The sequence below is a fragment of the Chaetodon auriga genome, chromosome 15, assembly GCF_051107435.1.
Source record: "Chaetodon auriga isolate fChaAug3 chromosome 15, fChaAug3.hap1, whole genome shotgun sequence".
In the NCBI taxonomy this organism is placed as follows: domain Eukaryota; kingdom Metazoa; phylum Chordata; class Actinopteri; order Chaetodontiformes; family Chaetodontidae; genus Chaetodon; species Chaetodon auriga.
Window position 1 is genome coordinate 14,592,103 of NC_135088.1, and position 14,095 is coordinate 14,606,197.

Below are 14,095 nucleotides of genomic sequence, written 5' to 3' on the forward strand. Positions count from 1 at the left end.
TTATTCCAAGTCATTATGCAGCTCAAGGGTGTATTAATGTTTCTCACTCTTCTTGACTGATGACACAAACTTGGATAGTGAAGATGTAAGGATATAAGAACCGACCTGTTGCTCATTATGTGTGAAGTTTGTGCTCTCTGTATTGGATTGATAGTTAATGTGAACTGGGGAGCAATAAATCAGGTTCCAGCTCTGTACTTAATATGTTTGTCTACACTGTCTACTGTCATAAATTTGACTAATATATTGGATGTATTCTCAAAGCTTGTTCACTCAAAGCAAGTTTCAATATGTTGTGTTTGATTCTTTCAAGTTATCTGAACAGCAATTAAGCTGCTAAAATTTTTAAATTCTAAAAAAAAAAAATCCTCTCCTCTTTCTCCATGTGGCACTCAGTGGCCTTCAGTAAGATCTGCCCTGCTGGGAAAGGCTATTTTCTCCAAAATATAAGAGAGACCGTGGCCTTCCCTCCCATCCTCTTCCCCCGGAAACCTGACAAGGAGGGTGAGTATCAAGTACTGTTTACACACTACTCAAACATTTCTAACACTACTTGCGAGTCCTTTGCACGGATCACGTAAATTCTCAGTTTTAATACCCCCTCTATCTCTTTTCTTTCCAGAACCAAAGCAGCTGGTAAGACATTATTTCCATCTTTGATACAGTAATAATAACTGCTTGTTTTTGCTGTTGTGACATCTAATTATCCCTTTCAAACAGGAGAGGCCTCCAGAGACGACGACTGCTGCACAGCAGGCTCCCACCAGCACCAGCAGTCCTCGTGTGCCGGGTAAACTCACCTCTAAGCTCACCTGTCAGATTCATACTCCGTGACTCCAGTGATAGAACATGTTGAAACACAAGTGTACATTTATTTGAAAGTGGTGTTTCATATACTTTGGCTGTAACAATGGGGGGAAAAAGTTTCTGTCTTGCTGCAACAGCGACTAATAGACTAGTGTAGAGAAATGGTGCCCGTGTGTGATGAAGACCAAAATATCATTACTAATGTTCAACATGTCAAATTTCCTCCTTCCTGAAGTCTGTCCACTTCATCTCTCTTCTGTTGAATCCACAGTTGTTAAACCCACCCCTCCAACAATCATCAGATTGACCCCAGGCAATGACCCCTTCGAAACACAGACAAAAGTCTTGCGTGAGTTCCCTGCAGACCTCAGACTCACTCCAACGTCTATTCTGCATGAAGCTTATAGAGAGTTGCTTCTTTCAAGGCCGGTTCATGTTTCAAGCGCGTCAAACTGGAAAACCCTGCTGTCCACATCAGCCAGTAAGAGTAGATATTGTGGTGAGCTTTGGGTGCACACAAATGACATGTTGACGTTCTCCACGTAATAAACATAATTTATGATGAAAAAGAGTTATTTAGGCACTGAGGCAATTCCTGTGGATGCACAAGTCCAGTTTAATGCTGAGTTAAATCTTGTCAGATGCGTGCTTCTTTAATGGTTAAGTGATGGGTTTGGACACTTTGCATGTCGTGTGCTTTCAGCTGTGAAGCATGAACCAGCCCGAAGGCTATATTCACACTCTTCGTGTTTTATGGAAGCAAGTGCATAACTACAGTTTGTGCTGGTATTTAAAAGCAGGTTACGTGATACACACTTCCATAGAAATGTCCATAGAAAGAAAAAAAAAAACAAACATTCCTTCCAAAGATATCAGTGGTAAGCACTTACCAGAGTCACAAAACAGTCTTTATTTAGAAGTTCTGCTTTTACAGCTTTCTTGCTCTAATTCTGGTCTAACCTGTCTTCTGTCCTCCTTAAGAATTCAATACAATTTCTCTTACAATGACATCTGTCATTGGCTTTGATGTGAAAAAGTCTGATGTGTATATATAGATATATCTATATATATATATAGATATATCTATATATACACACACACACACATCTATGTATCTGTATATATATATATATGCATGTATATATATGATGCTGGTTCTTTCTCTGTTCCCTCCTTGAAGCAGAGACAGATGAATGCAGGCTAAGCAGGAACATTTGTGGCCATGGAGAGTGTGAGAACAGCCTGAACGGCCCCATCTGTCACTGTCACCCTGGCTACCATCTCAACCCACAGAGGAACATCTGTGAGGGTAAGAGACAATGGTAGGGACGGTGGTGCAGGGACGGAACGGTGATGACTAGCCACAAGAAATTTCTCATGAAGTCTCTTGTACATGGTCGTCCCCTGGCAAACAGTTGTCACTCTGGTTCCAGGAAGTTATTTTGTTATTTGTTTCAAGCTAGCTTTTCCTCTCAAAGCTCCATGCACGATCGGAAGGATTAAAAAAACATAGAGCACACATGGTGATGTGTGTCAGAAAACAGCTGGCTCTTTCTGATTGTTATCTGATCCTCGTCATACCTTTGCATGTTGACTGTTGAAGCCTTTTCACCTCTGTAATTATAGCTAGACAGATAATTACGACTATTATTGGTCCGCATAAATTATGCATGAATTATGATAATTCCGATCATTATTTTGGCTCCCACAATGAAACTTCATTGTGTGTGATATAAAAGCTTTTAATGGCTGCTAAATCAAATGTTTCCTCTTCAACTGTATTAATGTTTAGCTTTAGTAAAGGGACAACAATTTACTCATGAGGAGGATGATTGTATCAAAACAGAAGAGAGAACAGAAAGCCTGCATTAACAAACTGGAGTTTGTGGAGTTTGAAAGATGTGAGCATTTAGCAGTCCGGGGAAGGTGTAATGAAAGATGCTCTTGAGTCACATCAGGGGAATTGTAGGATAAGAGCTTGTACTAGGAACTGAAAGTCACGATATATTTTCTACTGCTCCAATTTTGAACACCTCCTTTTGAGGTGTGAACACCGACAGTATGTCTTCTTGGAGTGAAAAATTTGTAAACTTAGCTGCGGGTCGGTGATGGAAAACACTTCCAGGAATCAGAGCCTGTCCTCTGAGCCTGATGAGCCTCTGTCGTCTGTCTGTAATCTTCAGCACTGCGTTCATCATGTGTAGTCGGCGCACTTTTCTCACTCTTCTCTCCTGTTCTGCAGATAATAATGAATGTGAGACAGAACCGTGCGGCCATGGCAGAGGCCTTTGCGTCAACATAGAAGGAAGTTACAAATGCCTCTGTCGTCAGGGTTATAAACACATGGTGCAGCATGGGAGACTTAAGTGCATAGGTAAGTTAGGTTTGAAGGTGTTTAGTTTCTGGAGGTTATCAGATCCTGCATTGGCTACATCCTCTCTGTTCTGCAGATGTGAATGAGTGTTCTAAGCAAGACATCTGTGGTGTCGGAGGCCAGTGTGTGAACCTACCCGGTTCTTATAAATGTGAATGTCACAGCGGCTTTAGGAGCAAGTCACACCGTCATCCAGTCTGTGAAGGTACAAAGGCACTGATTATTATGACATTATAGATATTAGTATACTGTCTGTCCCCAGACACAATGCTTATTATATGTGTCTCTATAATATGCTTTGCCCTGCATGTGTTTGTGAATACTTGTGACAAATCCAAATGTGTATGTGAAACTTCTTCCTGCTTATTCCAGACATAAATGAGTGTTTGAATCCCGACACTTGTCCCAACGAGCAATGTGAGAACACACCAGGCTCCTATGAGTGCGTCCCTTGCTTGCCTGGTCACGAGGCCCGGGCCGGCACCTGCTATGGTGAGCGCAACCCAGACAAATTCATCACTTATTCATTTATTTTTTTTACCTCCCTGTCAGTCTGTGTGTTTTTGTGGAATACTGCCAAATGGAGAGCATTATTACCATGCTAAATATGGTATTATCTGACTGGCAACATGGATATAATTGAGCTCTGCGAAAAATGGACAACATCGATCACAATGAGCAGTAATTCACCTACATTGACTCAGCAGCAGAGGCCCAAAGAAAAGCCAATTATACTCATCAGTACAGAGCAGAATAACTTCTTAAATATGCTTTTGCATCCAGACCTATTGATTTAATCTTGTGCCAGCAGTGTCTTGGGCATTATTACAGTGAAACGTGTTAGACTAATGCCATCAGGCCTTATTAAAACCGGCCTTTCAAAATGAGTCAATAATTTGCAGTTGAAATCAGTAAAAGTCTAAATAATTAACCTTCTTTTAATCTCTTGTACATATTCACCAGACATTAATGAGTGTCAGAAGCCTGGCATCTGTCCTAATGGGCGCTGTGAGAACCTCCCTGGTACTTACCGCTGCCTGTGCAATGAGGGCTTCCTCCCATCCTCAGACAGCAAAGGTTGCAGTGGTAAGTAACACTTTCTTAATCAGACTACACTGCTTATGAAAGATGTAATGAGAAATTCTTAATAATTTACATAGTTTGCATGTTTTTCCTTTTCCCAAACAGACATTGATGAGTGTGAGGACGTCAGGCTGTGTGCTTATGGCCACTGCATCAATACAGAAGGCTCCTTCCAGTGCCAGTGCTACCCTGGATACCAGCGCACACAGGAAGGCAGCCACTGTGAAGGCATGAATTATTCAGCAAACCCTCTATTTTAGGAGTGTTCACACCGAACAAATATGTGGTTAATTATCACCTGAAACTCAATATTTGACAACACAAGGAGTGACTGGCTTCAGTTTGGCTTTGACCAGTTCATTAATAAATTTCAAAACCACTCACCACATGTGTCACATTCCAACATTGTGTTTATCACGTTCCCTTCAGATATCAACGAGTGTGAGAGGCCATCAAACTGTCAGAGGGGCCGCTGTATCAACAATATGGGCTCATACCACTGTGAGTGCCAGAAGGGTTACACGCTGGTCGGAGGCAGGAGATGCCAAGGTCAGTCTCTTCAGATCGTTTAAGCCAGACTGTTATTAGAAAACAGGATGCTTTCTGTCATTTTGCTGGTAACTAGTAACTCGCTCTTATGCAGGAGATGGTAAGCTGAATTTCAGTTTGAAGTTTATTTCATTTACAGTATCTTTAATCTTTCACAATCTTTTCAAGTTTTATTTTTGATCTCTTTTAAGAGATTATGTTGAAAGACCGAGGAGAATTGGACACAAATTGTCTTTTGTCTTCTTTACAAAGTTCTGCAGTACATTTAATAAAATCAGGGCTGTGCTCAAAGTCACTCTCACATTTACTTATTCACAGTTTCCCACAGTAGTAAACACTCAATCTTTTAATCCATTGAGAACATTAAATTGTGATTTTGGACACTTATGAATCATGATTTTGCATTATCACTGACAACTGTAATTTACACATATCTCAAAGATGAAACATTGCATTGTGAGATTTTAAGTAAAAAATAGCGTATATGCTTTTTACACTGCATTTGCCAATATTTAAAATGAACAAATCCATCAATACCCAAATGTTTCCTTACTTTACTTTGAAAAAAGGCTGTTTTGTTTGCTACTCAGATGTTGTTTGGATTGAAACAAATACTTAGAGCAGCATGTGTGATTTCCCTTTCAGACATGGACGAATGTGCCGCAGACAGAAGTCTCTGCCAGCCCTATGGCTCTTGTGAGAACAGACCGGGCACGTATTTGTGTGTCTGCAATCATGGTTATGTCCTGTCAGAGGACAAACACAGCTGTGAGGGTAAGCCTGCTGTGATTCCTTCTGCTTTACTGGAGTCCCACATATATCCTAGAGCTTTAACCAGGCCTGAACGTTTGATCCCTGCCTGTCCCAAACCCAAAACTCAAACCAAACATAATTGTTTGCCCGAAGAGGCCTAAAAGCCAAACAATTATAATCCTTGGTCACAAATATCCAAATCTTCTATTCTATATGAACCAATTTACAAGCTTTAAAGCATTAAAATTAAGAGAAAGGTCAAGCCCATTTGAGATCCAGCCCAGCCACTGGATTTGCTCATCAGAACCTCTGTTTCTTAACACACACTGTGTTTGCTCCTGCAGCAGTTCGAGTAATGACGGACGAGAAGAAGGAGTGCTACCTGAACCTCGATGATACTGTGTTCTGCGACAGCGTCCTGGCCACCAACGTCACCAAGCAGGAGTGCTGCTGCTCCATTGGGGTGGGATGGGGAGATCACTGTGAGATCTACCCCTGTCCTGTCTCCCAATCAGGTACTTATACAGGACAGAGCATCGTGCAAGGAAACACACATTCAACCAAGTCATACAGTACTGTACTTGTGCAACAGTTATTAATGGGTTTGTAGTTCAACATGTTGGATACAGAACTAACAAGGGTATGCACAATGATGGTTGTTGTTCATTTTCATATAAACAAGTTACTGAGATAATACTGTGAGAATTATGGGCAGGATGTTTGTACTAAATTTAAATTTCTTTAGAATCATTGTGTATCATTATGTCATATTTTGTACGTTCTACGTTACTGTACTGTTTATTAAACGCTGCCTGGTCTTCTCCACATAGCCGAGTTCCACTTCCTGTGTCCAAATGGGCGAGGCCTCTACTATGACGAAGGACTCCTGTACAGTCTGCCTGCTTACCATGGTAGATATTATAAGTAACCATATTCACATACGCCAGGGGTACACAGTGATAAGACGTTCCTGCGTTTACATCTTTACACTTGTCGTCACTCCTGATATTGGTTACTGTTCTCATTATGTTGAACAATACTTCCCATAATTCCCCCTGCGCCAGTCTGTTACTGGAAAAGACATCTTGCCTTCCTTGTCTGCAGATATCGATGAGTGTTCCTTGTTTGCCGATGAAATCTGCAAGAAGGGTCGCTGCGAGAACACGCTGCCGGGCTACGAGTGCTACTGTCAGCAGGGCTTCTACTATGACAGCAATCTTCTTGAGTGCATTGGTAAGAGCCTCAGACAAACACCTTAAAATGCCATCTCAAAAATTTGTTTTATGTACAATTGTAAAGGCAGGTTAGTTTTGTAGATGCTTGGTAACAGATTCATGCTGTTCTTTATGGATGTATCTTCTCCTTTAGATGTGAACGAATGCCATGATGAGTCCCTGTGCACTAATGGTCAGTGCGTCAACACCGAAGGGTCCTTCTACTGTAACTGTATCCGGCCCTGGACTCCAGACTCCAACAAGAAGAGGTGTGTGATGGCAGCAATAGCAGGTGAGTGAAATAGTATGTTCTCCTAGTGTCCCTGGCAGATTATACTGCATTTACAGAACTACTGAGGGAATTATCTTGAGCTATGAGTCAACCTTTTTGTTTTACAGATGTGAATGAGTGTGAGGACCCAGCCAACTGTAAGAATGGCCACTGTGTGGACACTCCAGGGTCATACTACTGTATCTGCTCTCCACCCTGGACTCTGGCCACTGATCGCAACAGTTGTGTGACTCCAGAGGAGCAGGCTGGTGAGTGCAGACTCTTTGCAGTAGGAGGGTTATGAAGAGCAACAAGGCAGTGGTTTGCTCTGGAAAAAAACAAAAACAAAGAAATCATAGTGTTGGCTGTCTGTGCTTGTGGGAGGCAGTAAATGTGAGACGAAACTTATTTCTGTGCCAAGTTGAACAAAGAAGGTGAAGGAAACTTTTTTGTAGATGTCATCGTACTACACAGAGGTGAGATTACATATCAGGGTATTAATATCTTTTACTAGAAAGCATTAACGTCGTCATATTGAGCACCCAATGATGTTTGTAATGTTTTGTAATCACAGTTAAAGATGCTCACAAAACATGTGTGCATGCTGAATGTGTTGCTGTATAATGTATTAAGTGTTTTCATCACACTTTAAGTGTCTGAAGAAGGTTTTTCTGATCTTAATCATTTTGAGTTTGTAATGTTATATTGCTGAGGAACAGCCCTGAAAGTACCCTGTGTATATTTTACCTACAGTGACTCCAGGATGATGATGTTGAAAGAAGTATTATAGAGCCATCCAAAGCCAAACCACACAAACCGCACAAAGTAAATGATGTGTCACAGCCATGATGTGTTGTTTGTTTATGCAGCTCAGTGCTCATATTTGTTTTAGCTCCCATAAATATATGAAAGGCAGGTATGAAATAGTTAAAATACCCTACGTATACCCCCACACGGAAGAGCTCCAGCTTTATCAGAGTTCATGTATTCTATAACCTAATATAACTCAAGTGTGCAGCCTTTGTAATCGTTATTGACTGTAACTTCTGTCTGAGTTGCTGGTGCATCAGCCTCAAACACTGGAAAAATATTGTGTCTGGCCAAACGCTATGTTGGAGAAGAGAAGTAGTTTCTGTAGTTGTTTCACAAAAACTGAAGTCAGTGTTTTTGTTATATTGGTGAAGAGCATCTGAATAGATCACAACCTGATGCTGAGTTGCATCAGATACCAGACAGACCAGGCTGACACAGTCATTGAGTCAAGGTTTGCTGATAACATGGCCAGAGGTTGAGGATTAAATTGCCCCTTGTTTAAAGAAAGAAGGCTGCAGCTGCTGTATTTGCAGAAGCAAATCTAGTGAGTATTGATCAACTACTAATGATGAATTGCAGATAGCCATGCAATGACCATATTGCCAGAGGTTATTTTGTGGTGAATTCTTGTTCCTTTACACTCAGGACGGAAGACGTGTTTGCATTTTTGCTATTAGGTCAAACGTGTTGAAGTAGTGTCCTTCATCTCTTTTGTTTGTCATATTTATTTACAAAAATGAGCCAAGGTTCGGAAAGTTCTGTTTTGGTGAGGAGCGACTGCTGTTATTTGCAGATGATGCTGTCCTTTCAGTATGTGTCCATCAGTGTTTACTGTAGCAGCTGAGACAAAAATCAGTTCATCCACGTTTGAGACTGTTTCCCACAAACGAGAGTGTTACTCATCAGACTAGACCAGCCCAAAGTAGAATAATTCAGGAAACTTGGGATCTTATTTATGATCTTGACATTGACCTCTGATGAAAGACGGTGGCTGTAATAATGCAAATGTAGCTGGCTGTGATGTTAAAATGCTAAGTGAGGATAAAGATTCATTTTGAGCCTCACCTATGGTCACCAGCTTTGGGAAATGACTCAAGTGTGGGTACAAGCAGCTAAAATAGGATTTCCCCAGAGTGTGGCTGAATTTCAGAGGGTCCTTCATATCAAGCTGCTGCACCTTGGCTTTTAATGGGGCCACATGAAGTAGTCTGACCACCTGAAATGCCTGCTTTTGTTAGTATTCACACAGAGAAAAGCTGTCAGATAACATCTCTCATCCAACCTGTTAGTTCAGGATAATTCCTGGGCTCTTGAGAATTCGAGGTATGGATGGCTCTGGTCTCCCTTTTACCACTAAAAACATGTCATGAATAATGGAAGGGTGGATGGATACTGATGAGTGTAAAACCAATTTGATTTGAGGAAGCATTTGGCCAACTGTTTCAAATTGGGTAGAGATTTCTTGAGGACTCAATTCATGCGAATGATGCTTGTCCTGTAATGACTTGGATTTAGAAGAGCTGGACAAAGAGCTGTAAATCTCTATTTAGATCTCTAGTTTGATCAGGCCTTCTAGATCGTACTAGACCCTCATTCTTCAGGTTTCAGTCTGGTGATACCATAGTTGTTCTGTCCGAGTTTCAAGAAAAAGCAGAAACAAGTAGAGATTAGAAACTTGCTGCACTCACATCACAGTACACACTGGCCCACACGGCAGTATTATTTTCTTTGCAAACTGCCTCCAACTTCTTGGCAGATAAAAGATTCCTCAGTTCTTCTGGAACTATGCTTCTTGTTTTAACCTGCAGCCTTTTTGCAGATATCGCAATGTGGTTGCATGTTTACTAGAGACCAGCTACAGTATTATGCATGACTGAAGCTCATTTTGTCATTAGCAGAATCTTGCATGCAACATTCATGATAGAAACCTAAACAGAAAGCATACAGGGGGCGGACACAATAACAGTATCCACTGTACATTGTTATCCAAACAACTACAATATCACTGCAATGAATGCTGGATCTGAGGCTTAAAATGTTCAGTTTTTGAGAGATTCAACTCCCTGTGACTTGTTAAAGCTGACTAGTACTGGTACATAAAGGAGGATGGCTAAATAATGCAGTGCAATATGAAAACGTCACACACTACAGCCTCAACAGTTAACATTGAGTTGAATCAAAGTATTATTTTTGTCACAGTCTTAGGAAAAACTGAACATTGTACAGTATAGTTTATTGCAGGATTATTGTACTGAATTTCATGATGTAGCACAAGTTTCTTTCTTTATTATTATTGTGTCCACCACCTACAGACTAAGAGCTGGCCCCAAGCAGATGTTCATACTGTAACCAGTGTCTGTGGTGCCCTTTGCAGATGTGAATGAGTGCCAGGATCCCTCGTACTGTAAGAATGGGAGGTGTGAGAACACGCCCGGCTCCTTTCACTGTTTTTGCGACCCTCCCCTCACCTTCAGTGCAGCGCTGAAACAGTGCGTCTATGACGGTGGGTAAAATCAGTGTCAGCTCACCTGAGCATGACCCATCAAAATGAGTTTTGGCTTACGTCAACATCTGCCGCTCATGTTGCTCCTTGTAACTCCTCCCAATTTGTGTCCCATCTGGCCTGCACTGGCTGTATGTTAAGCCATTTTCCCTCTTACCCACTCACAGTTCCCATGCTTGGAGACATACCGCTTTGTTTGTAGTTTTTGAAAATACACAGCAAATGTACACATTAATGCACACAAAGCAATATCAGAGTATGTTCAGTGTGAGGAAAAGTAATTACTTTCATCTCTTACTTACCCTGCATGTCTATTTTTCCCAAAAGAATTTGTGTCTCTTTTGTCTGTGTTATTAGAGATGATAAAATTGATTTGTTCTGGTAGATGAAAGAGGGACTCAGCCTTTGAAAACTGCTCATTTAGTAAACAATGGCCTGTGCTCACTGGTGATATTTTGCATGTAAGATATGTGATTCACAGTACTTTAATGTTTTTGATGCCAGTGGACTGCATTTTTTTTTACTGATTAATGAATGTCACGAATGGTTTAATGTCAGTAAATTATGCTACAGGACTGTTTAAGTGTGACACAAAAAATGACACTGCACACTATCATTTGCTATATACACGATTATATTAAACAAACTGATCCACGAGCAAATAAGCTGTACCGGTAAGCAGTTTGCCTAACGAGACTAAACTGTCTGCATATCTTCATCATCAATGCAACACATGCAGCCAGTGTTATTCTTTTATGTCAATCAAGCAACACTGCCAGTCGCAACTATGTTTTACTTTTAAGCGGGTAATCAGCTAATCAGGCATCTCATCTCATCATCATCTCGTGCTTTATGGAATTACAGCAGTTTATTTCACAATGGAATCAGAGGAATATTAATAGACACACAAACTCCACGTACATGTCCTATATCGTAACACTTTTGGACATGGCAGTGACTTAAAGTGTGATAGCAATGTAAAGTTTGTTCTCATTTGTAGATATGATATTGTTTTTATACAGTTTGGTAACTTTAACATTTGCTTGTAGCTCCTTACAGTTGTAAGTTTAAAATAAATCATTTGATCTATTAAAGCATATTAGCTTCCATAAGCCATGAGCAGATCTCCATACAACACAGTGTGTATTAGGCTTAGTTAGTCTTCTGATGTGTCTATTATTTGCAGAGGGAATATGCTACATGATAAAGCAATCTGAAAAAGTGTCATGGCTGCTGTAGGCTATACAGGTACCCAGTGTGTTATGAGGTTGACTAATTTGTGGCTTTGGCTAAGTCAGGCTTGATGAGGCCCTTGACCTCTGTTAGCCCCAACCATAATAAGTGTGTACAGAGAACAAATGGATGGGTACATTTTGTGTACCTATTTGCTGCGTCAGTCTGATTTATACACATTTTCACATTTAAGGTCTATGTCACCTCTAAATGCAGTATTTATTGAGATAATCTAACTTGTGACCAACATCCATCATCTATATATCTTAATCGTTGGTGTCACAATCAAAGTGAACTCTTTATTATTATCACAATTTCCAGCTTCACATCCTGAATACTCCTGAAATTATATTTATTCTTAGATATAGGTTTACATAAAGTATAATTGTTGTGTGTGGACATCTTCACTGGCTTGCATGATACTGTTTCTGTTAAATCTGATATTAATCTTAGAGCTCAAGACTGGCTGACTGTGGCTTCCTACACTTAACTATGTACTGTAACGAAAATGGAAAGGACATTGTACATCTTCTACCTCAATTCTTACATTTTATCTATAATCATTGTATTTTATCCTCCTTTTTTTTTTAACCCAGATCGCACTGCAGCCCATAAGGACGTGTGCTTCCTGCAGGTTGATGAGGGCTTGATCTGCAGCGAGCCCAGGAATGGCATGGTGGTGACCTACTCAGAGTGCTGCTGTCACTATGGACGTGGCTGGGGGCCCGAGTGTAACACCTGTCCACCCAGGAACTCAGGTGAGCAACCTGACTGGCTGCTCAACTTTGACTGCCGACTACAGCTTTTTTCCTTTTTTTGAACTCAAAATACATCTATTCCTTGTGTTCAGAGATGTTCAGCCGTCTGTGTGAGATGCATCTGGAGACTGAGTCTGATGGTGAGCAGGATTTCCTGGCAGCTTTCGCCAACTACAACCCAGGTAAGACCATACTCTTTGCTTTGCTTTGTCCATATACAATCATATTGCAGACACATTCATCTGTTTGCCCTTAACCAACCCCCTGTTTTCTAATCTCTTTCTGTCCCACATTTTCCTCTCCTCCACTGCCTGGTTGTCTGTAAAAGGTGACAGTTCAGAGGAGGATTCAGATGAATGCAGCTGTGCAAATGGCCGCTGTGTCCGCTCCTACCTGGGCACCATGTGTGAATGTAACACAGGCTTTAGGCTGGACCACTCCCGCACCCGCTGTATAGGTCTGTACTCGCTGGTTAAAAAAAAACAAACAAAAAACCTATTTTTCATTCATTTTTAATTAACTTATTGCCTTTCAAGGAATATACAGTAGCCAACATAGGTGTACGCGCTGACTAATATGTGTAGGAGCTTTGTATTTAGCTCTGTTGAGCAATCTTTGATTTTTCACAGCCTACACTCACTGATAAGTGCTTTTGTTTTACTTTTTTTTCAGATATTGATGAGTGTGCAGAACCAGGAGCTCGTGTCAGTCCATGCAAGAACTCTCGCTGCGTGAACACTGCTGGCTCATACAAGTGCTTCTGCAAACACGGCTTTGTGGCCACACGCAGGCCAAACATATGTGTCCGTCGCAGAAGTCGGTAACCTCTGTGTGTCAGTATGCTTGTCTGCATCGACAGTAACACACCTCAACACCCTGCACATGCTGTACATACACTTCTGTCGCACAGTACCAACAGGGGACTGTGTGCACACAGTGAACCTAAAAACATGAGATCTCATCAGGAGTCAAATCATAGCTCAATGGCTCATGAAATGTACAAAACATATCATTGTCAGCTCCTCTTTCACTTCCCATTTCACACTTTAAAGAAATAATCAATACAGACAAGGAATATGTTTGTTTGTTTGTTAAACATTCTTGTAATTATTGTTTTTTAAAGCTGCTTTTTTGTTAAGTTTTAATTGTGCATTTTTAAATTTTTCATTGGACTCCCTGTCACACTGATATTTCGTTCTTAATCTGAGTCTCTGATTTTCAAGCCACCTCTTGTTTTATTAAGGAAATGTGTTTCAAAGATCTATCTGTATTCTCGTTATCTACTTAAGCCCATTCAGTATTTTACATGTTATGGTATTCCCTTTTACATTCCCATTTAAGTCCACAAACTTTCATGTTCTATTCTAAATTGACATTATCTTAATTGTATTTTTTAACCATACATTGTTGATTTTGTGTTATTGTACAGTTTGTCTTATGGATCAGCAGTTTCTGAAGAATGGTCCCTGTCCAAACCCTGTTTATTTGTTGATGTAAAATATGAGAAACCTGAAGTTTTTGTATAATTTGACATGTGCACCTCAGTGGACTGTAAGCTGGAAAAAAGGTCATGCACTTAGCAGTGGATATAGTGGGAATATTTGCTAAATTTAGCTTATTCCAAAAAAAAAACCAAGAAGGTTTCAAATCTGTTGTCATGATTGCTGCAAGTATTTAGAAAACCAAAGACGCCGTTGAGATAAGAAGAGTTTAATTAAAAAAAGATGTCAACCAGTC

The 14,095-nt window shown here is 40.5% G+C and overlaps 1 protein-coding gene across 4 annotated transcripts in view; it reads left to right on the forward strand.

The window, feature by feature from the left end:
* Positions 1-14,095, forward strand: part of ltbp3 (latent transforming growth factor beta binding protein 3) — a 32,719-nt gene extending 18,624 nt beyond the window's left edge. The window contains exons 8-29 of one of the 4 annotated variants that reach the window (XM_076751197.1): positions 397-504; positions 623-636; positions 721-790; positions 1,079-1,156; positions 1,988-2,116; positions 3,050-3,181; positions 3,258-3,386; positions 3,554-3,673; positions 4,145-4,267; positions 4,370-4,492; positions 4,694-4,813; positions 5,459-5,587; positions 5,911-6,081; positions 6,397-6,477; positions 6,671-6,799; positions 6,935-7,072; positions 7,180-7,320; positions 10,239-10,367; positions 12,197-12,358; positions 12,451-12,540; positions 12,687-12,815; positions 13,031-14,095. In XM_076751197.1, coding sequence (XP_076607312.1) covers positions 397-504; positions 623-636; positions 721-790; positions 1,079-1,156; positions 1,988-2,116; positions 3,050-3,181; positions 3,258-3,386; positions 3,554-3,673; positions 4,145-4,267; positions 4,370-4,492; positions 4,694-4,813; positions 5,459-5,587; positions 5,911-6,081; positions 6,397-6,477; positions 6,671-6,799; positions 6,935-7,072; positions 7,180-7,320; positions 10,239-10,367; positions 12,197-12,358; positions 12,451-12,540; positions 12,687-12,815; positions 13,031-13,182 — 2,597 coding nt within the window. In that variant the 3' untranslated portion in view covers positions 13,183-14,095. The remainder of the gene's footprint in view (positions 1-396; positions 505-622; positions 637-720; positions 791-1,078; positions 1,157-1,987; positions 2,117-3,049; positions 3,182-3,257; positions 3,387-3,553; positions 3,674-4,144; positions 4,268-4,369; positions 4,493-4,693; positions 4,814-5,458; positions 5,588-5,910; positions 6,082-6,396; positions 6,478-6,670; positions 6,800-6,934; positions 7,073-7,179; positions 7,321-10,238; positions 10,368-12,196; positions 12,359-12,450; positions 12,541-12,686; positions 12,816-13,030) is intronic. The other 3 variants (XM_076751198.1, XM_076751199.1, XM_076751200.1) reach the window with 3 other exon arrangements.